The sequence below is a fragment of the Phyllostomus hastatus genome, unplaced genomic scaffold, assembly GCF_019186645.2.
Source record: "Phyllostomus hastatus isolate PE091 unplaced genomic scaffold, TTU_PhHast_1.1 phas_contig_137, whole genome shotgun sequence".
NCBI lineage: Eukaryota > Metazoa > Chordata > Mammalia > Chiroptera > Phyllostomidae > Phyllostomus > Phyllostomus hastatus.
Window position 1 is genome coordinate 7,897,470 of NW_025333583.1, and position 25,125 is coordinate 7,922,594.

At 60.5% G+C, this 25,125-nt stretch overlaps 3 protein-coding genes across 13 annotated transcripts in view; all 3 read right to left on the reverse strand.

Moving 5' to 3' along the window:
• Positions 1–7,079: 7,079 nt before the first annotated feature.
• GMPPA (GDP-mannose pyrophosphorylase A) lies at positions 7,080–14,859 on the reverse strand. Of its 7 annotated transcripts, none has more exons than XM_045855533.1 (14): positions 14,778–14,859; positions 13,878–13,938; positions 13,675–13,772; positions 11,898–12,001; positions 11,430–11,616; positions 11,005–11,064; positions 9,803–9,933; positions 9,200–9,214; positions 8,677–8,811; positions 8,475–8,572; positions 8,233–8,279; positions 7,920–8,012; positions 7,625–7,793; positions 7,080–7,347 (listed from the first exon to the last, which is right to left on the reverse strand). In XM_045855533.1, the coding sequence occupies exons 2-14, from the start codon at positions 13,915–13,917 to the stop codon at positions 7,247–7,249; spliced, it is 1,278 nt and encodes a 425-aa protein (XP_045711489.1). In that variant the 5' UTR covers positions 13,918–13,938; positions 14,778–14,859; the 3' UTR covers positions 7,080–7,246. The 7 variants fall into 7 exon arrangements, with proteins under 7 accessions (XP_045711489.1, XP_045711517.1, XP_045711499.1 ...); XM_045855561.1 differs by having other exon boundaries at positions 13,878–13,932; positions 14,778–14,844; XM_045855543.1 differs by having other exon boundaries at positions 13,878–13,932; positions 14,544–14,833.
• Positions 14,860–15,184: 325 nt separating this feature from the next.
• Positions 15,185–17,990, reverse strand: SPEGNB (SPEG neighbor). Its single transcript, XM_045854983.1, has 5 exons — positions 17,809–17,990; positions 17,553–17,680; positions 16,907–17,214; positions 15,864–16,005; positions 15,185–15,665 (listed from the first exon to the last, which is right to left on the reverse strand). Exons 2-5 carry the CDS (start codon positions 17,678–17,680, stop codon positions 15,527–15,529), a joined length of 717 nt encoding a protein of 238 aa, XP_045710939.1. The 5' UTR covers positions 17,809–17,990; the 3' UTR covers positions 15,185–15,526.
• A 2,330-nt stretch (positions 17,991–20,320) lies between these two features.
• SPEG (striated muscle enriched protein kinase) overlaps positions 20,321–25,125 on the reverse strand; it is a 56,908-nt gene continuing 52,103 nt past the window's right edge. For all 5 annotated transcript variants that reach the window (XM_045851878.1, XM_045851875.1, XM_045851887.1 and 2 more), the window contains 7 exons: positions 24,810–24,977; positions 24,038–24,665; positions 23,344–23,583; positions 23,032–23,255; positions 22,093–22,168; positions 21,713–21,862; positions 20,321–21,377 (listed from right to left, as the gene is read on the reverse strand). In XM_045851878.1, the coding sequence (XP_045707834.1) occupies positions 21,185–21,377; positions 21,713–21,862; positions 22,093–22,168; positions 23,032–23,255; positions 23,344–23,583; positions 24,038–24,665; positions 24,810–24,977 (1,679 nt within the window). In that variant the 3' untranslated portion in view covers positions 20,321–21,184. The remainder of the gene's footprint in view (positions 21,378–21,712; positions 21,863–22,092; positions 22,169–23,031; positions 23,256–23,343; positions 23,584–24,037; positions 24,666–24,809; positions 24,978–25,125) is intronic.

Here is a 25,125-nt window from a genome sequence, read left to right on the forward strand (position 1 = left end):
AGAAGGAGTCACAGCCAACTCCAGCTCCCAGCTGCCTGCCTCCCTGACTCCTGATGCCAGCACCCAGCCACCACCTGACCCCCATTGCCCCACTCACAGCGGCTTCCAGAAACTCCTTGGGAGAGCCACTTGTTTGAATGGGGGGCAGAGGAGGGCAGGATAGACAGACAAGGGAATAACAGGGAGGCCACCAAGATCCTTGGCTTCCTCGGGGCTTTACTCCTGACTTTTACACGTCCATACCCTGCCCCTTCTGGGCCACCGGCTGCCCCAACCCCCAGACTCATTCACTTGACTATCTGGGACAGAGGGCACCCGGGCTGAACTGCACATCTATGGCCACTTTGCCTTCTCAAATGTTTCCCAAATTTCTAGCCACAGCCAGGCTGGGGCAGGGGGTGGGGGGTGGGGAGATGCTGTTGAGTGAATGGGCCAGGGAGCAGGGAGGCCCAATGCGGGTATGGAAGGGATTGGACACGTGCAGGGCTTGCACGGCAGGGGGTGCAGCCCTAAAGGGGCAGCCCCAGGCGGGGTCCCCCGGCAGGGTGGGGCAGGGGAGGCCTGGGTGGTGGCTGTCCTTCAGGGGGGAAAGGCAGGCATGTGGGGCTGCTGTCACAGGCAGGACACCCCGTTGGCAGGACAGGGGGAGGGACCTGGGTGCCGCCGGGGTGGGGGTGGTCACAGTGAGCAGCTTGTGGGCTGGGGGTCCTCATGAAAGCGTGAGTCCCCATGGGGGAGGAAGCACTTGTCCCCTAGAGGAAATGGGGGGCTGATTAATCGGGGCACTAATGAGCAGCAGGGAGAGGAAGCTCAGGAGGGCGGGGGAGGCGGCTCCATCGATCTGAGCCGCGGAACCAGCAGCTGAAAAAAAAGTGAGAAGGGAATCGATCTGAGGGAAACTGCAGCTGCTGGGGATTAGAGCCCGAGGTCCACCCACTGCCCGGTGGCCACCCCTCCCCTGTGTCAGGCGGCAGGCCTGCCCTTCAGGTCGCAGCCCCTGCCTAGCCTTGGAGGACGGGAGGGACGGGGGGTGGGGGCGGCCGGCGGGCGGGGAGCCACTCCGGCCACCCTTGGCTGCAGGAGCAGGTCAGCCCCTTCAGTCACCACAGGTCACCCCAGCACAGGTGTCGCACGCCCCCTCCCTCCGGGCCATGTGCGGCCCCCTGCTGGGTTGTCCCTGACCTCATCCAAGTAGCTTCCTCGGGGCTCCCAACAGCTGGACTTCCCCACCAGCCAGCTTCTCCAAGCTGGGAAGATGAGACCCCTGGGGCCAGGGGCTGTACCTGGTGGGGTCCCTAACCGGGGAGCGGGGCTGGCACTGGAAGCAGCCGCTGAGTGGGCACCCTGCCCCCTGCTCAGGCAGCCCCTCCCGCGCGGCCCCTCCCCGCTGTGCTTCCCCTCTGGACCCTTCCCGCGCTTCCTCTCCCACCGCCGTGTCCTCCCTGCGCCGCTCTCTTCTTCCCCTTTCTCCTAGTATTGATTTTTCTTTACCGAGTTTTTTAAAAAGGTGATTTAATTGCTTTTTTTTAAGGTTATTTCAGTCCGGGGCTCAGCCAGAAAAGTGGGGAGCTGCCCCCCCCCAAGCTTTCTCCAGTGCCTGGGGCAGCCCTGGACCCCAGGCCCATCCCTAACTTGCCTCGCTGCCCATCGAGATCACAGGGTCACGCTCCCCCCACCCCACACTGGCCTCTGCCAAGAGCCCCAAGCACACCCTCTCTCCTCCTGAGAGCCCGGCAGGGAGCCTTCGACCTCTGGCGGGAGTGAAGTGGGGAGCTGACCTGGTGTGGGGGGAGGGCGGGCAGCTCCAGGCCTCGGGAAACGGAACAGCACGTGCCCCCCACCGTTGCCCCCCAGGCAGCTGTCTGCAGTTGTCCCCAGGTCCCCATCACTAGCCTCCCAGGTGCCCAGGAATCCCGGCTGTGTTTAGTGGGAGTCCCCCACAGCCTTTCGGCCCATCCTTTGGTCAACCCCCTCCCGCCCGGTGTCTCCTGCTTTCTTCCTGGCCCCCACACCCTCTTTCTCTCTGGCCCCCGGCCCTTCTCCCCTCCCTCTCCCCGCTTCCCTGCCTGCCTCCCTCTCTGCCCGGCTGCAGTTGGGTGATAATCTCCCTCATTTAGCCTCCTGGCTGCTTCCCCGGCTCATTGCCCAGCTGGTCCCTGGGGCCCGGCCCAGCTTCTTCCCCACCCCCACCCCCAGCCCAGCGCCCAAGCTCTCCCATCGCCTCCCTGCTCCCCCCACCCACTCCCAGGGGACCAGCTGCACCCTGCAGCGAGCACCAGGGCCAGTGTTGCCGGCCAGAACCTGCACTGGGTGTGACGGAAGTGGGAAGGGCTGTTGGGGACCCTAGTTGGGAGTGTGGGTGCCTGGTGCAGGGGGCCACAGGGGTGGGGGCAGGGCGTGACTGCAGGGTCAGGCTGTGCAGCCTCAGCCAGGCATCCTGTGTCCTCCAGTTGCCCCCATTCCCTGGACTTGTTCCCAGCCCAATCCTCCACCCTCCTACCCCCCAGGGGATGAACTAGGCTTCCTGACAGTGAGGACGGTGGATGGACTCAGAGGTGACATTAGAGTGGCATCCGTACAGGGCATGGGGTGCGGACAGAAGCATGAGGGGGGTGACAGGGAGAGCAGAAGCATTCTGACTCGGAGCACCCGGGAGGGGGCAAAAGGTTTCATTTGAGCACAGTGGCCCCAAGGTGAACCCGGAGACCCCCCCAGGATGCAGCTCGGGGTGCTCCAAGGGCACCTCCAGGCCCTTCTAGCTCAGGGCCCCTGGGGCTCTGCCTCTTCTCCTGGCACAGGGAGACCCTCGGGCTGAGCTGCATTTGCCCCTTCCCGCCACCTGTGGGCCCAACTCTTCCCCTGGGTGTCCCCAGTCACAAGTGACATGACCCCCAAACTCCTAGAAAGCGTTCTCCTAGGGAGAGTCCCCAGCCTCCTCCTGGTGCCACCCCCGACACTCGCACGCCTGTCCCAGACCCTGCTCCGGTGCGGACCGAGGGACGAGCCAGTGTGGGGCAGACGTGGGTGGGGAGGAGCAGGGGTGGGGGCGGAGGCCGGGACTGGGCCAGCCCTGGATGGCGAGCCAGCGGCGGTGACAAACGGGCTGTGTGCGGGGGCCGAGAGGCGGGGGGCGGACCGCGGCTGATTTATCTGGGTTATTTATGCTGCGGACGAGGCAGGAGAAGCGGTTAATGAGAGTCCCAGAGAAGGAAGGGGGGTGGGGAGGCCCGGACGTGATCTGAGGCAACTCAGGAGGGTTAGCGCCCCACCACCAGGCCCTGCCCCCACGGCCCACCAGCATTCTGCACCCCAGACCCCCCGTTCTAGGGCCGCCCCAGCCGTGACCCCCTCTCCTATGGCACCCCCTTTTTGGATGCCCACTGGGAGACAGTGGGTCACCGGGGACTGGAGGAGACCAGGTCCGAGACTGAGGGGGCCAGGAAAAGGGGAGCACAGGGGAAGGAGATGAAAAATCTTGGCTGGACAGAAACTGACCAAGTCTGTGGGGCCTGCAGGGGAGGGGTGGGGGAGAGGCCAGCGGAGCAGTGGGTGGGTAGCTGGCAACCTCGGAGTTGAGGCTGGAGAGAGGGCATTGGGGTGCAGATCTGGTGTCAGCCAGGAGCCGTCACGGGTCCTGAAAGGCAGAGGCAGGGTGGGGGGGGGGGGGGGGGTGCGGTGCTGGTCAGAGAGAAGAAAGAGCCGGGAAGGAGGGGGGAGAAGATCCAGAAGAGGAGGGGGAGAGGGCTTTGCAGCAGTGAAAGCTGCTGGGAACAGATAAGGCAGCACAGCAGCAGCAGGGATTAAGGCTCTGAGGGGTGGGGGCGGGGGCGAGGCGTGGGACCCGGAAGGGGGGTGGGGAGGTAGGCCGGAGAGCGCTGAGGGCAAGACATCAGGCCCGAGGAGATGAGTGGGGGAGAGGAGGGGCTGCCAAAGGCAAAGGGGCAGGATTTAATCGGGAGCCAAGAGGTGATCGCCTAGGAAAGAGGGAGGAGGGAAGGGACCTCGACTCATCTCTTCTGCGGGGCGGGGGGGGGGGGTCTTTTCCATCATTGGCGAGCCACACCCCCCCACCCATGCCAGGGGCAGCAGAGCTAAGCAGATGGGTGCATTGCTGAGGGTAGGGAACTGATAGATCATTGGGTGGGAGCAAGGGGCAGAGGCCAACGCTGGGAACCGCTGAGCTCCTGGCAGTAGGGGGAGGGCCCACAGCGCCTCCTTGAGGTGGCCAACGAAACCCAGGGTCAATGGGAAGAGAGTCCCCAGCCAGCCCGTCCTGGGATGGAGATCTCATCACGCCCAGGTGGCAATGACCAGCATTTCAGAGGGAGTTTGTTTGCGGGGAGGGGTATGGACATGGAGGGAGGCTTCTCCAGGCTCACGCCTTGAATTGAAAGCCCCCTTACCATCATCCCCAGCCTTCCTGTCCTCCAAGGCTCCCAGAAGGATGCGCTTGGGGAGAGTGAGGCCCCGGCTCGTTCCAGACGAGAACCTGGGGCAGCTCAGAGGTGGCTGTGGTGACGGAGGGGAACCTGGAGGGAAGGAAAAGGAGGAGTAGGAGGGGGCGGGGGGAGGGGAGCGGGGGCGGCGGGTGGGGCCGAGTAATTGCATGTTTGTCAGTTCGTTCTGCACGCAGGCGAGGGAGCGTGTGTGGTGGTGGGCGTAGCTTCACCTCCAGGGCTGTGTGTCTGCTGGCAGAGGTGTCAGTGTGTCTGTCTCAGGGCTCCGGCTCTCTTTGGCCCCCGCCCCCCTTTGTGCTGTGGGGACCGTGGCTCTGGGCACACCCAGCTGTGCTCCGTGCTGATGCGGCAGATGTGGCGGGGCCCCAGCTGTGCCTGCTTCCCAGAGAGGGGGAGGGGGCTGCAATCTGCTCCCCCGGTAATGGCTGCTAAATGCTGGGTGGGGGTGGGGGGTGGGGGGGCGCCGGGAGGATGGAGAGGGGGCTGGGGCTAGGGCCCAGGGCAACCCCACCAAAGGGGCAGGAAGAAGATGAAGGCCCTGTCGCTGCCCCACTCCTGGCAATCTGTGTTCTCAGCCTGGCCCCTCCCCCTGGATGGCTCCCGGAGCCCATCCAGACCTTTCCGCTCGGCCCCCATGCCCAGCTCTCCTCCCCTGTCACCCCATCCAGCTCCGTGCCAGGGACCTACCCCCTCCCTGGCCCCCAGCTCGCTCCCCCTCGCTGATTTTACAGAATAATCTTTTTATGGAAACCGAGAAAAGCACTAATGGCAGGAGCAAACCCCTCCCCCGCATCCCTCCCCCACTTCCCACCCCGGTTCCCTCAGTTTTCCCTTCTCAGCCTCCCCAGGGGGCCAGCACCCTCCCAAGCCTACAAGGACGAGGTCCCAGACATCATGTGGGAAGGGGCTTCCCACACTCTAGGCCTGGCAGTATCCTCAGGGATGGGAGGGGGGCGTCTAGGTCCCTCCCAGGGCAGATAAGGCTGCACAGGAGGGCCGCGGGGAACTACAACTTCTTTCTCAGTCACCCCATCCGCCCAAGCGTATACACGCAAACACTGTCAGCCTGGGGGGCATGTTACCCAGACCTCGGCGTCACTGGCCCCTCCCGCTTGGAACACTGACCCCTTCCCCTCCCAGTGCCGCTTCCCACCCCCACTGGGCCTCGGAGGGGGTCCCAGAGGGCCTGGGCCTGACACAGACTTATTGGATTTCACGGTGTTTTGCTGAGAAAATAATTAAATTATCATATTTATGATGGAGCTGCCATGGCCTCTGCCAACCACTCAGAACAGAAGGGTCAGGACGGGGGGGAGAGGAGAGGGAAGGGACCCAGACCCTTGCCCACCCCTCTGCCAGCCCCTGCCTCAGGGAGTTGACCCCGGGCCCAGGGTAGGCATCTGCAGCCTTCTCCCAACCCCGGCGGACGGGACGGGAGCCCCGGCCTGGAGGCGGGGATCTGAGGAGACAGGAAGGGGCCGAGTCACGAGTCACAGCAGCCTGGGGGTCAGGGCTGCTACAACCCTGGGTCACCTCACAGGTGCTCTCCCACAGCGGGCAGGGCCTGAGGGCCTGGAGGTGGCCTCTAGCCCAGTCCCCCCATCACCCTCAGCCCAGCTCCCCAAAAAGCTCATCTTCTGAACCGCTTGGCTATGAGGCTCTGAAATCCTGGGCTCTGTCCCAGCCCCTGGTGCTGATGACGAGGCCCAGCACCCTGCTGCCTGCCACCCCTGCCTGCTGCCAGGACCCCCTCCCTCCTCCCTCCCACCCACCCCTGCCCCCCCATTCTCTCCGGGTAATTAGATTCCTCTCAATTAGCAGATTACGATCATTACCAGCTCATCTGGCAACTAAGCACCGCACCCACAGCTGGGGAAAGGGGGGTACCAGGAGGGGCAAGTGGGGGTCATGGGCAAACATGAGCGGAACTGGGTTCCTCTGGGGTTTCAGGAATGTGGAGTGGGACGCTGGGACCTCCTGTACTCCACTGCAGTGCCGGGGAGCCTCCCATCCCAGACCAGCGTTGCCTCCTGTGATTGCAGGGGGAAGGCACCAGCTAGGCCCACCCTGCCTGCCAGGGGAGGAGAAGAGAAGACACCAGGCCTCGGGTGGGCGAGGGAGAAGCCCCCACCCTGCCGAAAGCCGGGCTAGGAGCAGACATAGCTGGCGGAGCAGGACACAGGCCCGGGCTGGGGTTTGGCCAGGGCCGGAGACGGGATGCACGGGTGATCCAATCTCAGCCCGTGGCTCCTAGTCCCTGTGCCTGCCGCCCGCGCCCCGCTGCCCAACTGCAAGCCTTCGTCATTCCCTCAGAAGGCCCTCCACTCCGGGGCCTGAGCCAGGCCCAGTGAAGAGGAACAGGGAGGCGGGCTGGCAGCAGCAGCAGCAGCAGCAGGGTAGGGTTGAAGGCGGGGCCGCCAGGCTGGGAGCCTTGAGGGCCTCACTCCGGAGCCGGAGCCGCAGCACCGAGGCTGCGGGAGGGGGAGAGTTACCAGGGCTCCAGATTCATTATTCATGAGCCCGCAGCAACGACTCCAATTTAAATGCTAATGTGGGGGGGGCCTGACTCAGCTGCCCCCCCTTCCACCCCCAACCCAGTCCAGGCACAAGCTGAGTCCGCGCTGGCTCCAAGGTTCCTGGGGTTTATTGGGGAGCGGAGAGGGGGGCCAGCAGTTCTCGGCCCACCCACGTTGCTCCCGGCCTGTGGCGATTCTGCCTGGCTCCCCCAGGTCCATTCTGGACAGAGGCTGGAGGGGTAAGAGTGGGGCGGGGGGCTCTGGCGGCCCCCTTCAGAGGATGATCTGGTTGGTGAAGCTTCGGCTCAGCTCCTTGTGCGGCAGAACAATCGAGTTCAGGATGAGCACCTCAGCCGGGATCCGGACACGGCAGCCTGCAGTGTGGGCGAGGGCACCGAGACGAGGCCGTGGGGGGAGAAGGTCAGGGCAGGGAGCCGGGGGCCACCGCTGCCGACAGGAGGGAGTCCTCCCTGCCCATCCAGCCCTGGCCTCCTGCCCCCAGGGACTCACACGGGGACCGGCGCGCAGCAGGCCCTCAGTAAATGTTTGCTGAAGGAAAACACAGCCGCTCGCTCGCGCCAATTCTGCCCCCGGAGCCCACCTATATCACCTGTGGAGGTTTCCACGGCCCGAAACCCCGAGAAGCCATACCCAGGATGGTGATGGCCGGCAGCAGCTTCCCGTCCTTGAAGAGGCTCTCACTGTCCATGTGGGCTCGGGGGTCATTGGGATTGGGGTCGTTGGGGGTGCCCTCCACGCGGGCCCAGCGCCCCACGGTGCTGCCCCAGCCCACAATGCTGTGCAGAACGCACGTGTGCTCCTGCCAAACACCAGCGTGTGAGCTGAGGGGGTGAGAAGGGACCAGACGAGAGCCCCGGGCCCCCCCCCGCCCCCCCCATCCCCGCCTCCTGAGGCACGGGCCTGCTGCCCGTGCCGAGGCCCCTACCTGCAGCGTGGCTCCGTGGAGGACAATGCTCTCTCGGAGCCGCACACCCTCGCCTACCGTCACGCCCTCCCCGATGGAGACATTGGGGCCCAGCTGTGGAAAGGAACATGGACCGTAAGCCTTGGGGAGGCTCGGAAGACCCCAAATCCAACCCCCCCTCCTAGCGGGGAAGGAACCTGCTGAGGCCACATGAAAGGCCGTGACAAAGCAGAGATGGTACTGCGGGCTTAGGGGATATCCAACCCCCACCATGCCCCCCACCCTGTCCCCCCACCCCCGGCCCATCCTCCCCCCCGCCTGCGCCCTGGCTCACCACAGCCGTGGGGGCCACCTTAGCCGTGGGGTGGATGTACACGTTTCCTAGAAGCAGAAGAGAGGACCTGGGGACAAACCCCCCAAACCACACGTGGTCCAGGGAGGGCAGGGGTGGAGATTGTACCTCTGGGTCCTGAGGTCAGGAGTCACAGGGAGCCCCAGGCTCTCACCTGAGGGCAGAGGGGGCTGGGGTTGGGGCAGCGGTTAAGAATGGTGGCGGGGAGGGTGGGGAGGTGGTACCTCGGATGCGTGGCCCCCCGGGGGCGTGCTTGGCCAGGCGTTCTGGGTGAGTGAGCTGGTACTGGCCCAGGTAGAGGCGGGAGGCGTAGAGGGCTGAGCTGGGGGCCACAACGTGGTGCAGGGGCTCAGGGCCCGGCAGGGCCTATGCCCGGCACCCCGAGGTCCCAACCCTCAGCCGCTCCCCCAGGGGCCTCTCCCGTACCCCGCAGACTTGATCTGACTCCAGATGCCGTCGTTGAGGTGCACGTAGATCTGGCCCTGCCCAGCCAGGGCGGAGAACACGTCCTGCTCCAGGCGGATGGTGCCCGCCCCCCGCCACAGGCCTGAAGAGTCCTCCCTGGCAGAGGGCGTGGGGCGCTGACATCAGTTCCCCAACAGGACCCAGCTGGGTGGCCAACATGGTCTCTTGGGGATGGGGATCGAAGGGCACCAACCAACCCCACCACCTCGAAAGGTCTGGTCAGATCCTCTCCGAAGACATGCTCACATCCCAGGAAGCTCTCCCACCACTTAGGTACATCAGCCCCCTCCTGTCCCGGCTGGGGGGCTGGTTACCCCAGGGGAGCCCCAGGCATGGACCTGCTGCCCATCCTGCCCCACATCTAGGAGGCGCTCGGCCAGACTTGGCTGCGCCCAGTCATCCCACTCTCCTCCCGCCCCCACCTGTGAACCCCACCTCCGGTCCCTCCCTCTTACTGGATGGAATGAAACACGGACAGACTCACCCAAGAGGAAGGCAGCTGGTGAGGGCAGAGACAGTCACAGAAAGAGGGAGAGAGGGATGGTAGAGATGCCAGTTCAGCAGAGACAGAGAAGCCAGGAGAGATGGAGAGAGAAGCAGAGACATGGGGGGGAGTGAAAAGATGGCCATGGACGGAGGAGGCGGGAGAGGGGAGGGAGGCAGGGGAGGCACAGAAAGGGACGGTTCCCAGACCTAGGGGGACCTCCCTGGGACCGTGGCTGGTGGTGAGCTTCCTCAGCCTGAGCATGTGTGTGTTTGTGTGCGTGTGTGTGTGCATGCGTGCGCCCAAGTGTGTGCGTTACCGTCTGTTCGGGAAGACATCTCGGGGACACTCGGGGCTTGAAAGAAATGGACCAGAAGGGGAGTGGGCAGGTGGCGACAGAGCAGCAACTGGGATGGATACGGAAGAGGGACAGAATGAGGTTAGAAGGGGAGGGACTGGGGAAGCTCAGCTGGAGATGACAAGTGAAAGAGAGAAAGGAGGAGGGAGGTGAGCAGGGTGAGATGCAGCCCGCAGAGACGGGGGAAGGGGGGGCTCTGTGGCCCGGGGTACGTGGGGTCACGGGGGCCATGGGGTCTGCCTCACAGTTGCCCATCCTGCTGATGACGCTGGAAGACGTCCCGAAGGGGCTTCAGGGCCTCCGGGGAAAAGAGGTAGACGCCGCAGTTGATGATGTCGCTGACGAAGGTGCTGGGCTTCTCCACGTAGTGCAGGACCTGAGGAGGGAGCGGGCTGGGGTCACCATCCCCCACAGACCCTCTACGTCTCCGGGTCCTCCCTGTTGCCACGGGGGTCGTCCTGAACGGCACAGCACACCCTGGTCACTGCCCTTCAACTTCACCTTCAAGGGAAGTCCAAACTACGTGCCTTCTCCCTCCGGGCCCCCCCACACACACACACAGTGCTCCCAGAACACAGCCCCATGCCGTTGCATGTGGGTGCCTCTTGGAACACCCTTCCCAGCTCTCCACCTGGAAAAGTTCACTTTCGGAAAACCCAGCTGACACCGTCACTCCCTCTCTAAGCCCACCCCTGTCTGTCGGCTGCGGAGTTAGCGTCTCAGCTCTGGGCACTCCTGTCCTCCGGCCACACCTCACCGACCGGCACTGGCACTTCCCTTGTTTGCAATGGTTGGTTTCTGACTCTCTCCCACCAGACTGAGGATTCCTGAGGGGCAGGGATTGTGTCTTTCTGGTTCTGTTTCTCTCACACCTAGCTAGTGCCTAACAAAACTTCGTGTGTGTGTGTGTTCGCACATATTTTTAATTCTAAAACTTGAACAAACCAGAAGGGTGTATGAAAGTCACCTAGACTCCAGGGCAGGGAGTTTCAGAGATCCCTGCTGCTCCCCCGGCCCTGCTGAGTAAGTACGCTCCCACCGCCATCATGCTGGAGGCACTGGTCCCTGCCTCCGTGCCTTTGCACATACCGTCCCCTCTGCCTGCAACACCTGCCTCCTTCACGTTAACAAATTTAACTCGCTTCACACCTCCTCTCCTCCAGGGAGCCCTCCCCACCCTCTCCCAGGTAGGCTGGGTTGGGCCCCCTTCTGTGTTGCCATAGCATCCTGCACGTACGTCTATTGGAGCACTGCGCTGTGGCACTTAGCTGCTACCTCTGCACCAATCTTTCTTAAAGGGACAAGGAGGAACAACGGAGGGCATGCCCCGCTTGTCTGACGAGACTGGGGCCCACCCCACAGGGCTCCGGTGCTGTCTGGAGGCTGAGGAGTGGGAGAATGATGACACTCAGAAGAGGCACCCAGCCGGCCTCCTCTCTGCTCTTACCTCGTGTGTCTGTGGGTTCTCTACAATGCAGCCATAGCTGAGGGATTGTGTCCTGTTAGCCTGGAAGACAGACACATGAGACAGGGACCAGCCTGCTCCAGGGCAGCAAGGTCTGTTTTCTCTTTCCTGTTTTCCCTCCCCTATGGCACCTGGCACGCAGCGCTGCAGCTCCGACACTGACAAGCCTTCAGCCGGGGTGAGAACACCTGACAGCTGCCCTCCCCTCCTACTTCTGAGCAGCCGAAGGGCTCAGGGGCTCTCTCCACAGCCACCTCCACCACTGCTGGGGTTTCTAGCACCCCTCCCTCCTGACGCCCATTCCCACTGCAACTCCCTGGGCTATCCCTGCCTCCCCAACACCCTGCATTCCAGGAACCTCTCTGGTTCACCCCCTCGACCCCCTCCAGCCATTCAGGGTCCCTCACCGTGGTCCCCAGGAGCAAGAAAGGGTGAGGCTGCTGTCTGTGGGCAGCCAACATGGCGTTCAAGGGGAAGTCAGAGCAAACGTCAGCGTTGAGCACGAAGAAGGCCTCGGGGCCCCCAGCCAGGATCTGGTCCCGGAAATGGTAAAGACCACCTCCTGTGCCCAGAGGGGCAAATTCCTGCAGGTACCTGTCCCCAGGGACCCCAGAGCCAGCTCAGTGAGATAATAGGAGACAGATACCTTGAGCCTGGGAACCGGCCCCTCCTATTCCTAGGAAACACCTGCCCAAGGCCCACAGAGAAACTCAATATATACAGAGATTCAGGAATGCCCAAATAAGAAACCTCCTAGTGTGTGAGGGTGACTTCTGGCAAATGCTGACTCAACCCATCCCACAGGACTCAGACGGAGGACTCAGACGCCTAGGGCTCCCCTACCCCCATGCAGCACATGCGCACAAACACCTGACCTGACTGGAAGGTTAAACTCCTGCTGGGCAGCTTCTAGGAACCGGGTAAGCGGCTCATCAGGTTGGTAGAAGCCAATGAGCAGAATCTCCTGCATCCCAGGGACCTGAGGACAAGGGAAGAGGTTAAGAGGAAAATAACATCTTACAGGAAGGAATGACAAGGGGGAGAAATCCCTGGTGCTGGCCCCAAATCCAGAAACCACAGTTTCAGTCTCAGCTGTGGCCCTGGGCACTCATTTTCCAAGCTGGCCTGATTTCTTCTCTGGAAAATGAGGAAGCTAGCAAGTCTCAGTCACTGATCTTTGAATCTTTTATTATTCCATTGGGCTGGCTGAAAAGTCTGTTCAGTTTTTTTCCCCATAAAATAAAATACACACTTTCCATCTTCACCAGTAACTTTATTGATTTGGGTATTTTGAGTACGTCGGCTATCTCCTGTGTGGTGTAATGCTGATTGTTCTCAATCAATGCCTTGGTCTGATCACTGTCCACTTCAGCAGGTCTACCTGACCGTGCAGCAGTGTCCAGCAAGAGATCTCCAGCACGAAACTTCGCAAACCACTTTTGACACTTTTGATCAGTCACAGCACCTTCTCTATACACTGCACAAGTCTTTGTGTTTCAGTTGTTTTTAACCTTTCTTGAAATAACATATAGTATGCCAAAAATGTGTATTTTCTTCTATCTTCAATATTCAAATGGCTACACAAAATTTTCCCAATTTTGATAAGTTTTTTTAAATGCATGCTGAGGCCCTGGCTGGTATGGTTCAGTGGATTGAGTGCTGGCCTGCAAACCAAAGGGTCACCAGTTCGATTCTCAGTCAGGGCACATGCCTGGGTTGTGGGCCACGTCCCCAGTGGGGGGCGCACAAGAGGCAACCACATTTTGATATTTCTCTTCCTTTTTTCCCTCTCTTCCCCCTCTCCAAAAGAAATAAAATCTTTTTAAAAATAAAAAAAAATGCACGCTGATATGACAGCTGTCACAATACAATCTAACAAATTTGTTTCCAATGAAATTAAAGACAACTAAGTAATACTTGAGCTATCTTATGGAAAAAAACAAATGAACTTTTTTGCCAACCCATCCCCCCACCCCCACATCTGAAGTGAAGTTCACCCTAGGAGATTTTTGTCTACCAAGCTGCATTAAAGGATAATCTATTCATTTCCTTCATATTATTATCTGTCAATTTGAGCTTAAGATCAGCATGAGGTAAGGATGCCATTTATCAAGTGCCTACCTTGTGCTACTTACTTTGCAAATATCTCTAAGCTTCACAACCCCACAAAGTAGGTCTAATCACCCCACTTTACAAATAAGGAAACCTAGGGTGAGAAATTTGCTCAATTCCTTTTAGCAGGCAGAGACTGGGCTCAAATCAAAACCTGACCAGTCCCTGCACCAACAGCAATAAAGAAATTAACTCCACAGTGAGCAAGGGTAGTGTGATTCTGTGCTTTGTTATCATGAAGGTTTCCCACGTGACGGCTCTAAGTTGTCTCTAAGATTCCTGCCTAATCTCACATTCCACGCTTTAAATATAGGAGTGAAATCTAAGCAAGGAGGGGCCAGATGACAGACTAGATTAGGAGAAGAGAGCAAGACAGCTGCAGTGCACAGCCTGGGGGGAGGGGCATTCATAGTGTCATTTGTAAAAGGTGGTCCCTGGAGGTACACCTGGCGGGAAGAGGTCAAGGCTGGAAAAGGGGGAAATACGGCGTGAAGGAGATGAGCGGGAAGTGGGGTGCAAGAGGGGCGCCTATTGGGTTACCTGGGCACAGGCCTCGATGTGGTGCTGGATCATGGGGACCCCTGCCACTGGAAATAGGGGTTTGGGCACCTCAAAGGACAAAGGCCTGAAGCGGGTCCCTGAGAGAGGAAAGAGAGGCACATTTCAGCTTTCTGCCTCCATCTGCCCCCACCCCACCAACCAGTCCGGCCCAACTTCCTCCCCGCCTTTCCCGGGCTCCTCACCCTTTTGAGGGCCTCCGATCAGGATCACAGCTTTAAGCATGACAGCGGCTGCTACCTAAACCTCAAATCCCAGAGAAGTCAGGCTCACACCCAGCCCAGGGACCCCACTCATACCCAACCAAACCCTGAACCCAAAATAGCAACACCGAGTCCTCTCTCTCCCAGGATGTAAATCCAAGATTCAGTATAGTCCCTCGCTGGGCACAACACCACATCTCAAATCCCAAACTCATTCCAGTCGGCCTTCAAACCCACAGTGATCCCTCCCAAATTCTGAAATCCATACCTTGCCATTGACCCCTAACAGACTCCCCTCTCCCCACCAACTCAGCAAGCTCAGAAACTCAGCAACAGACATCCTTCTCACACCCCAAACCTTAAAAAACCCAAACCCCAAGCCACTGATTTCCCAATTGGTCCATCCTCATTCTAGATATTAAGCCCTGAATCCCAACAGTGAACCCTGATACTGAACCTCAAATCCTGAGTGAGCATCAAATACTTAACTACAGTCCTAAGAGTGAACTTCAAGTATTAAACTAACCTTTATCTGCATTTGATAAATCCAAACCCGATAAATATGCTGAACCTAAATCCTAAAATGAACCTCTAAGTGATGAACCCCGAATCAAAAGAGTTTCTCTTGGCATCCTAAACACAACATACCAATCCCCTGCGTCCCAACACTGTCAAGTGCTGAATCTGCGGATTCAGAGGGCTGACGGCGGACTCTATGAACCTCACAACTGACTAATAGACCCTAATGCGTATCCGGAGGGTGTGGGACCAGCACAGCACCCGACGTGCGGAGAGCCGGCCGGGACCTCCGAGCCGCCCTCCGTCTAGGAGCCGTCCCTGCTCTGAACCCCTTTCGCCCCCCTCTCCATCAAATCCTTTTACCACTAGTCCCCTCTATTCCAGCTCTGCCGCCAGCTACTGCTTGCTCCTTCCGCGCACGTGTCTTCTCGCAATACGCGAGAACTTCGCAAAGTCTGCCGGGAATTGTAGTTCTTAAGTTCCTTCCTCTTTCTAACGGAGAGATGGAATTTGTGGGAGAACGTGGGGGCGTGGCCATGGGATTAAGGGGGCGTGTCCAAATGAGAAGAAGGGTGGAGCCTAAAAAGCAGAGGCTGGAACTCGAGTTGGGACCACGAGCTGTCTGGAAATGGGCCCAGGAGTAGCAGCCAAAGTGGAGGACTAGGTCACAAGGAGAAACGAGGCTGGAGACAGGAGGGGGTGTAGTCACCCTTGAAACGGACGTGGTCAGAGTGCAAACCCCCCGCGAGAGGGCGAGGCTTGAGGTATACAGAAGGAGAGAAGGCGGAGTCATGGACACCTCTGCCCCTCCTGCTGGAACCGAAGGACCTTCCCACCGCGGCAGAAGCCTATCTCGGTCTCACTGTCTGTAAAGTAAGGGACTGGCCTAGGCGCTCTCCAAACTTCCCGCTGACCCAGCATTTTGTGACTTTGGTGTGTGGATCTGGAATAAGTGTGTGTGCGGGTGCCAGGGAGTGGAAACAGCGACCCCAAAGAAAGAGAACAGACGCGAAGGGTCCGAGGGAGCAGCTTTATTAAGCAAGGTGGCAGGGAGTTGTTGGTGCCACCCACCCCTGGGCTTGGAAACGGAGCGGAAGTTCCGAGGGTCCCTTTCAGGCCACGTCCACGCGGGCGAAGCTCTGGTCCATACCCAGGCAGTTCTCCACGTACACCTCGTACTTGCCACTGTCCTGGGGTGTGGCCCGGCGGATGGTGAGCGTGGTGGTGGTGGTGCCGATCTCGAAGAACACCCTGTGCGGGAAGGAGAGGCAGGGCGGGGCGGGGCGGCAGGTCAGGTTACGTGCTCGCGGGGCCCGGCCGCTTGGCCAGCTCTGCTCTTCGCTTCCCAGTGCCCCACCCTCGTCCCTCTCCCGCGGGTTTTCTGGGCCACATCCGGCCCAGGCTCCTGCGCCAGGCCCTGCCCTTTCTGCAGCAGGTCCCCGCCCTTGCCTGTCATCCTCTTCGATGTCCTCGCCGTCCTTGGTCCAGCCCACGTCGGGCGCAGGCTCACCCAGGATCTCCGCAGTCAGCGTCACCGTGGCGCCTTTGCGCGCTTTGGTGTTATCCGGTCCCTTCTGAATTTTCGCCGGGACTAAAGGAAGGCAAAGGGAGTGCGACCCAGTGCGGGACCTAAAGGTCAGGCGGGACATCACCGTCCCAGCTAATACCCTGCCCTGAATAGGAGCCGGATTTAAACTCCCACCGTTACCTCGAACAAGTCTTCAGCCTCCCAGGGGCTTCAGCTACTCGACTGTTAACGAGACTAATCCCTGCCTCTCCTACTTTTTTAGGATTGAATGGAAGTCAAAAGAGATACTATGTATGTCTCTTCCCGGGTAGCTCAGTTGGTTAGAACACGTCCTGATACACCAAGATTGTGGGTTTGATTTCTGGTCAGGGCACATCCAAGAATCAACCAAAGAACGCATTAATAAGTGGAACAAATCAACGTCTCTCTCCCTCTCTCTCTCTCTCTCTCTCTCTATCTCTCTCTCCTGCTGTCTTTAAAATCAATCAGTTGTTTGTGTTTTTTTTTTTTTAAACAAAGAGAGAAAGATACTATGGGTGAAAGCTCTGGAATGTTCACACGTCTCGGGGTACCTTGGAGACAGTTTTGGGTAGTGGAAATTACTTTGGAAGACCAGGGCTCTCTCTAACCCTGGCTCTGTCTCTGGCTCGCTGTGACCTTGGGGCCCTGAAGTCGAGTGACTGAAATCCACAGCGGACTCCTTAGCCTGGGTGAGCGATTGAAACCCATAGCGGACTTTTTAGCCTGGGTGGGGCGGGATCCCGAGGTAGGGAAGGACTGCTCAGCCCCTGCAGCGCTGCACCCTGCTCTGTGCCTCAGGCTGTGCCAGGGGCTGGTGGAGCGGAGGCACATCCTCCTACAGACTCGACTAGGCCCAGCGATAAACGCGCGGATGAACCCGCCTGCGGACGCCCGCGGGGTTGTGCTGCCCTGCGCGGTGGCATTGCACCCGAAGCGTGCGTACCTTCCACGAGGATGCGCGCGGAGTCGGAGCACTGGCCGAAGGGGTTGGTTACGTTGATGCTGTACTGGCCCAAGTCCGCCAGCTCGCCATCGCGCACCACCAATGCGACTACGTCCGGGTCCTCGAAGACGTAGCGGTACTTGGGCCCGTCGCGCAGCTCCTTGCCATCCTTGCTCCAGCGGATGAATGGGTCCGGGAAAGCCGAAATGCGGCAAGTCAGCTTGGCCGCGCTGCCCTCGATCAGCACTACGTCCTTCAGCGGCTCCAGCACTCGCGGCGGCCCCTTCTCCCGCAGCTCCTTCCGGGACCTACCCGCGCGCAGGGTCAGGGCCCAGAGCTCCCTCGACACTGTTCCCACCCGCCCGCAGCCTTGTCTGCCCGCACGCCTTCCCCTGCTTGCCCCCTTGGCCCACTAGACCCTTAAACACCGAGGACGGGGAGGGAGGGGGTCGCTCCTGAGTCGTACCCTAAAAAAACGATGTACTCTTGTGGGCCACCCTCCTACACCGCAGTAACTGCTCTCCCCTAAGCCCAGTGACCTGGCGGTCCGTGGCACTGTGCTCGGTACCGCCCCTCCCCAAAGCAGGAGTGCGATTCCTGCAGCTCCAGTTCCCTTCCTTCGGAGGGCTCCAGGGCCTCCCCTCACCTGTGGCCCCGGTAAGAGGCCTGGATGCGAATGGCCGCTTTCTGGACCTGGGGGTCGTTGATGTCCAGGGTACATCCCGGAGGCGGGGCCGTCGCCGCCGGTTTTTTGGCGGGAGCTGCTTTGGACATCTGGGGAGCAGAAAACAAGCAGGGGGGTCTAGGCTGACCCAGAAACTGCGACCTCCAGTCTTTGCCTCCGGATTCAAAATACCCCGGGGATGGAAGTGTCTCGGGCTGGTGTGAGGATCGGGACTCACCGTGGGGGTAGGGGGCGTCGACTTCGGGACTCAAGTCCAACTAACTGGGTAACAGGCGGTACGGAGCCCTTCCGGATGGCACAGGAGGGGCGCGGGCAGGTGCTCAGCCCTGGGCCCTGGTTTTATACATCGCTCCCCTCCTTGCCTTGTTTGGCGTGATTGCCCCAAGCCCCCCGGGACCCCAGCCCCCGCCCCCTGACCCAAGCAGGCTCCTTATTTAGCCCGAGGATGCCTGGGATGCTGGCTCAGCCGCTGGGACAGGCCGGGGGTGGGGGGTGGGGGGAGGAAACTCGAGCAGCTCTGAGGTGCACTGCGCGTCAGTGCCTGGACAGCTGGGCAGCTGGACGCGGCCCCATCTCCTCCCAAGGCAGGGGGTGTCCATCCCACCGCCGAAGGGACCAGACGAGGCCCCAAGCCGGCAGGAGATTCAGCTCCCAGCCGGGGCAGCTTGACACTCAGGTGAGTCCCTGGACAATGGGACCATGGGCCCTTCCCCAAACGCAGTAGGTTAAGGGGTGCGAGTGTTTGCGGGGGTGTCCCTGAATGAAGTCAGACTGTCGGAGGACTTAACTGCCCATCCAGCCAATTATGAGAGGGCCACGTGTCTGTCGGGACCAATCCGGAAGCGCCTGAACCCCCGCCCCGCCCCAGAGCCTACGGTTCTCATTCCCGCACTGTGCCCCCTGGCGGTAAACTGAGATAAACCTAGAGGGGACGGAAAAGATTTTTGAGAACCGCGTCCCTTCCTACCACCTCCATCTCCACTCACTCGCCTCCCGCCGGCACGGTAGGGTGCGGCTGGGCTGCACTGTCCCTGCAGGTGGACACTAACGCTGACTCCGCGGCTTTAGGTCGTCCCAAGCCCACTTGGGGGCAAAGCTGACGCATCGGGGCATCCGAGCGCCAGGGGTGAAGGGGTCGGGTTAGCTGCTCTGGGACGTGCCTCAAGTCCGGCCTGCCCAGGCCAGGGACAGAACCGCTGGCGTTCACTGTGATCGCACACCCAGGCGTGGCGCACCGTCACCTTTTGATCAGAGCAATTTTGACACAGCTCTGCTGACATAAATTACCTTCGCTCCTCCGGGTCCGGAGCGAGCAGTTCACATGTCATTTCCAATGGAGATGGGACCAGAGCTCGAGCTCAGAGGGGGGACAGGGGAGGGATATTACCATTTATCAAGATATGAGTTCAGGCACCTCATTTTTATATGAAAACACTTGCAGTGAGTAGGGAATTACAGATTCTCACAGGCAAACTGTATATCTTCATCATTAAAATGACAGTTGAGCAAGGCAAGGCATCTGTCTGGTCCCTTCCAGCTGCTTTAGCATCCTATTACTTCATAACATTTAAAAAAATTTTATTTATTGCTTTGAGAAAGAGAAACATCGATTTGTCGTCCCACCTGTTTATGCATTCATGGGTTGATTTTTGTGTGTGCCCTGACCAGAGGTCAAACCCCAAACCTTGGCCTATACCACTGAGCTACCTGCCCAAGGCAACATCCTGTTACTTTATGATGATGGGGATTGCCTCTTCCCTAAGGTCCTGGGAAGCCAGAGAGGCTGGGCTGGGCTGGGCTGGGCTGGGCTGCGTGGAGAGTTGTTTGGGCTCCAGCCAAGGAGCCCTCAAACTCGATCAGCAACACACCTGCGCCAGCCCTCCCTGCTCACGGTGGAAGCTTTATTCTTACCACGTTGTCAAGAGCAGAGTTTTCAAGGGGTGATGGGGGGGCGGGGGGGACAGTCCCTTTGGACCCAAGGAGCACTAGCTCACTCCTCTCCCCACCTCGGGGCAAGGCAGCTCAGTCCTGGAGCCCCGTGACCATTCTGTGGCACTGCAGCTGGAGTCAAGGTGCCTTCCCACCCAGCAGACCCTTAGCTTGCTGTGGGAATCAGAAGGTCCGGGCTGAGTGTCCCTGGGGCCTAGGAAAATGCTTGTCTGTGGCACCATCACTGCAGACAGACCTGAGGGCTCACATCTGCCCTGTGCAGCCGGTGCCCTGACCGGTGCCCTAGCACTGGGAGCGGGGGGCCTGGGCCCGGCCCAGTCTCCACTGCAGCTCTTCATGCCACCTGCCCTCACAATCATTGTGCTAAACCCCTCTGCTCTGGGGGCCAGGACCAGAGCTGGGAAGTACTGGGGAAAGAAGGCTGAGCCAGCACTGGGGTGTGGGCTGGTCCATCGCAGAGTCTCACACTCTCCAAGGTATGTTGATGGGACAGGGAAGAAGAGGTGGGGGCCACCAGAGTCTGGTTAGAGGGTAGTGGTGGGGATTCAGTGGTCCTGCTAGGACCCTAGAAACTTCAGAGGGAGAAGCAGACCGAAGTCTCTCCTCCCTTTAGGAATCAGGGAGCGGTAAGGGGTCAGGAGGGTCAGGGAGGGAGGGGGAAGGTCTGAAGGCGCTACTGGTATGTACACCTGGGCTCTCCCCAGTCCAGGTCAGGCCGAGCTGCCCCCGTCCCAGCACACTGCACTCCCAGCCATCCCTCCACACAGACCACACGCAGATCCTGCTGCTTGCTGTTTTTATTTCTCTTGTGACAGACAGACAGACAGCTGCACAGACAGCTGGATGGCTGGGGGGGTGGTCAGGACAACATGAGCAACTAGGATTGGATCGAAGGGAAACTTCATAAAAGTCAATAAATAAATAAATATGAACGGGAAGAAGGGCGAAGGCCACGGCGGGGGCAGTGGGGGTGTCCTCGGGCCGGCACGGGGCCCAGAGCTGCATCCACTGGGGCACCAGGAGAGCGCTGGCTTGAGTGACCGCTGCTTCCTGCCTCCGGCCATCCTCGCTCCTTCCTCTGGGACGCTGGCAGCGGGCCCACTCCGGCTCCACCTCCACCTGAGTCCTCTCTCCTCTCCCTCCCCTACCTCGCTGCCCTCACGCACATGCTGCCTCTGGCACCCTGACACTGTCTTCACGTCCTGTCCTCGCTTCACTGACAATCCCAGCCCATGGCCTTGACACCCTGGGCTCCTTCCTCTTCCACCTCTTAGCCACTCACACCCTCCTCGGTTCGCTCTCCCCAAGATGCACTGTCCCCCGTCCCCGGAACCTTCCTACGGTCTCCCATCCCTCTCTCTCACTCATCCCTCTCTCTCCCATTTCCGTTCTTGCCCCTCTTCCTGCTCCCGACTCCACCCAGCCTGGCCAAGGAGTCTCCAGCTCTGGCTCGGGCCTGGTGACGCTGGCCGAAGCCCTGGGCCTCTGTCCCCGCAGGTCCGTGAGGTAATAGCCCGGCTGGATGTTGCTGCTGGTGGTGTCCGAAGCCCTGAGCCCGCCCAGCTCAGCGTGGGCCGTGGAATGTCCCGCCGCCTCAGCGGGAGCCCCGAGTGGACGCCCGGGCCGGGCTGTGGTCCGAGCCACTAGGGGCCGCCTGGGTAGGAGCGGAGCAGCACCTTGTGGCGGGTGGCGGCCTCGGCCCTGCGTCGCCGCTGCTCACCCAGGAACTCCTTGAGCCGGTTGGTGGTGAAGGTGAGCGTCTGGCGGCGCAGCTTCATCAGGTAGGCGTCCTGCAGCCATGGGTGAGCCAGGCAGTCCTGCAGGGAGGGCCGGCTCCTGCCAGGCCCAGCCAGACGGTGAGCCTGGGGCGGGGCGGGGCGGGGCTCTGTCCGCCCACGGATCCCAGTCCCAGTCCAGATTCACCCCTAGGGAGTGACTCCGGGCAACTCGGGGGCACTCTCTGGAGTGGGGACAGGGATTCTGCTCATGTTAGAGGGCTGCTGTAGGTTTTCAGTGGTGGGCAGTACAACCATTTAGCAGCAGTAGTAGCAACAGTGTAGTATCGGGGGCAGGGGAAGAGTTGGGGGATCTTAGGTGTGAACTGGGCCGGAGCAGCCTGAGGCCAGGGACGGGTAACGCTGTGGGGGGTTTCAGGTGTGGGGCCCACTCACCAGGGATGTACTGAGAGGACCTTTCGCAAGAAGAGGGTGGCGCTTTGGGAGGTGTTGGGGTACAACTGGAAGGCATCAAAGCGGCCCCCCACAATGCGAGCCTCCGTTTCCTGGGGGTCTGGCTCATAGAACGGGGAGCGTCCACTGAGCCTGTGGTAGAGACAGTTCAGTTGGCCCCCGTGAATGGAGACTTGACTCACAGGTCCATGGGGACAGCAGTATGGGGGTTCTCAGGGGCACAGCACTCAGGGACAGGGGTAAGGAACCTGGGCACACACGTGTGTGTGCATACACACACTTGTGCACACTCGCGTGTGCTGGGGAGGTGCGGAGTGGGGGGGAGAGGGCACAGGCAGAAGGTGGGTCCTAGGGGCACTCACATGATGTAAGTGAGCACACCCGCTCCCCAGATGTCTGTGGCGGAGCCGATGGGGTCTCCCTTCACCATCTCAGGAGCTGACAGAAGACAGAGCACAAGTTGAAGCAGTTTCCTGGTGGCAGGGAGGCGGGGGAAAGGCTGGGGAGGTCCCTGGGGGCTTGAGGAGCAGAACAGTGTCCAGGTCACCAGACCGTGGGCCTGACCAGAGCCGCAGGCCCTGGAGGACAGCAGCCAGGTGGGGGGCAGGGGTGGCCTCCAGGGGAGACGTGGGGCACCTGAGGGATCAGCCCAGGCGCCGAGGGGTGGGGGTCACCGGGACTGCAGAGTAGCTGAGAACCAGGGATGCTGGCCCCCGTGGGTCGGCTCCGACCCAGGGTGCCCGTTCACAACGAGCGTGGCCGGCACAGAGATGAGGAGCCTTTGGAATCAGCCTGTCTGGCTCCAGCCCCAGGCTTGCCCTGCTAAGCTACCGGACCCTGGGCAATGCACTAAACCCGTCCGGCTCTCCGTCACCTCCTTTGTAAAGTGTGGCTTTCGGACTAACTCTAAAGGATAGAGATAATGAACATAAAGTATTTAGCAGGTAGCTAAATGGTAGCTGGTTTTCCCTTTCTATATAAATTAGTCATGGAGTCTCCTATCTTTCCAGCTTTATCAAATCCTGGCTTGACCATTTAAAACTGTCTCGTATGGAACCAATAACCTCAGTATGCCTGTTTCCTTGTCTGTAAAATGGGGGTAGTGTTATGCCAATCTCCTGGGCTACTGTGAAGATAAATAGAAAAAAAACCCGTGGAAAGGATTGTTCCTTGCTTGCATACAGTAAGTGCTCAATAAATGGCACATGTGTGGGTGAAGTGACAGGGGAGCTCTGGCTGCTGCCCCTTTGGCAGTACACTGACCCCCACCCCTGCCATCCTGGCTGGCGTGGCGCCCTCACCCATGAACTCCAGGGTGCCCGTGCGGTGGCCAAGGGGCCGCAGGGCCTGGGGGTTGTAGGGCTGGGCGCTGCCGAAGTCCACAATCTTGAGGGCGTTGTCAGGGGCCAGCAGCAGGTTGTCAGGCTTGATGTCCAGGTGTAGCACGTGGTGGCCGTGGAGGTAGTCCAGGCCCTGTAGCAGCTGCACCACGTAGGTGGCCACATCGTCCTCTGAGTATCGGAACCTGGAGGGCGCAGGGGAGGCAGGTGGTGTTCCAGCCCCGCACCCCCACTCTCGCCCACTCCCCGGCTCCTCCAGAAGGCCCCAGCTACCTCTCGCTGAGCCCGCAGAGGAGCTCCCGGTTGCCGCAGCTCTCGGCGATGAGCACGAGGTACCGCGGGGTGATGTAGGCCTCGTGCAGGGACATGAGCCGCTCGTGGTGCAGCGTCCGCAGCACTTCATACTCCTGCAGGACCCGCCGCTTGCCCTCGCTCGCGTAGGGCACGATCTTGGCCACAAACGTTCGGCCGGTGGCGTTCTCCCGGCACATGCGCACTACACCAAATCGGCCCCTGTGGGTTGGGGGGACACCACAGGCTCAGAGGGGAGAGGGGACACCACCGTGGTGCAGGCTAAGGGGACTGCGGTGGGGAGAGCAGGGACCCAAACGAGGGCCTTGGAGCTGAATCCTAGAACTCTGGGTTTGAGTCCCAGTTCTGTCTCTCAGGGGCTCTGTACGTTAGGCAAACCCCATAACCTCTCCAACCTCAGCTTTCCCATCTGAGAAATGGGTGATGATGATAGTGCAGTAGCTTCCTCTCTTAAGTTAGGAGGACTAAGTGGGATCACATGGCGACAGAGCTTAGCACCGTGCATGGCCCAGAGAAAATCTGAACTCAGTAGTACTGAGGATGCACATCTCAGCACCTCCCCCCATGCCCAGTGGGCAGTCTGGCCTCTTCTCCAAATCCCTGTGTCCCCTACACTCCCCGCTCTGCCCTCCATCCCTTCCCATGCCCTGCTTGCCTGGCCTTCTCCTCCAGGAAGGTGTAGGGTTTCTGAGGGGGGCCCTGTCGAAGAGTGGTGACTTCCGGCCCCGGAGAGCTGGGGGGGCCACCCCCAGGGGAGCCGACCATCTCCTTGGCTGAGCTGAGGGTCCGAACAGTTATCTTGGTGGACTCGGGAGGGGGCTCAGGGGCTGGGGGCTCGGGGGCTGGGGGTACGGACACAAAGGAGGTCACCATATACAGGGGAGTAGAGGGAGACGCTGGCTTAACCTCTTGAGGAGGGGAGGCTGGGGTTGGGGTCCCAGTGTCGGGGACGGAAGACTCGGGTTCACTGGGGGCAACCTGGGCACTGGGTAGGGAGGGCTCTGCTTTCTGGGCAGCCTGCAGGCTTTTGTGCTTTCGTGGGGGGGTTTGGGGAGGGGCACCCGTAGCCTTGAGTGAGGACAAGGCCTGGCTGGGGGGCGCTGGGGGCGACGAGGGGCTGAGAGCAGCTGGCTGGGGGCTCGGGGGACCAGGAGCGGCAGAGGGGGTCGGCGTCGGGGTCGGGGACGGGGCCAGTGAGGTAGGAGAGTCCGGAGGCGGGGCCCTGGCCGGCCCTGAGGTAACAGGGGTGTCTTGGTGAGCAGCAGGCAGCGGAGCTGCGGGATCTAAGTGGAGACAAGGAAAACACCACCGTGGCGCCTCTGGAGGCACCTGGGTGGAGGCGGCACCCGGGTGCTCTGAGAAGGGGGTGGATCCTGGGCTTAGGGTCCTCCTCCTTTTCTGGCCACCCCCCACCCCATCCCACTGACCTTGTGCGCCCCTGACGAGGACCTTCTCAGAGGGGTTGCTGAAAGGCCCCTGTCCAGCACGGTTGGCACAGGCCACACGGAACCTCATGGTCACACCGATCGGCAGGTGGGTCACATTGTAGTAACAGTCGGAGATGCCTGAGCTCACTGGGTGCCAGGAAGACTCCCCTGCAAGCACCGAGGAGGAAGGGCTGAGGCCACGGAGGGGTGGCCCAGGCTCCCAGCGCTGTCTGCAAGGAGCCCCGGGAGGGAGGTCTGCCCAGGGAGGCACTTGTCTCCCTGGCTCCTCACCTGCCACCTGCCACCTGCCACCCCT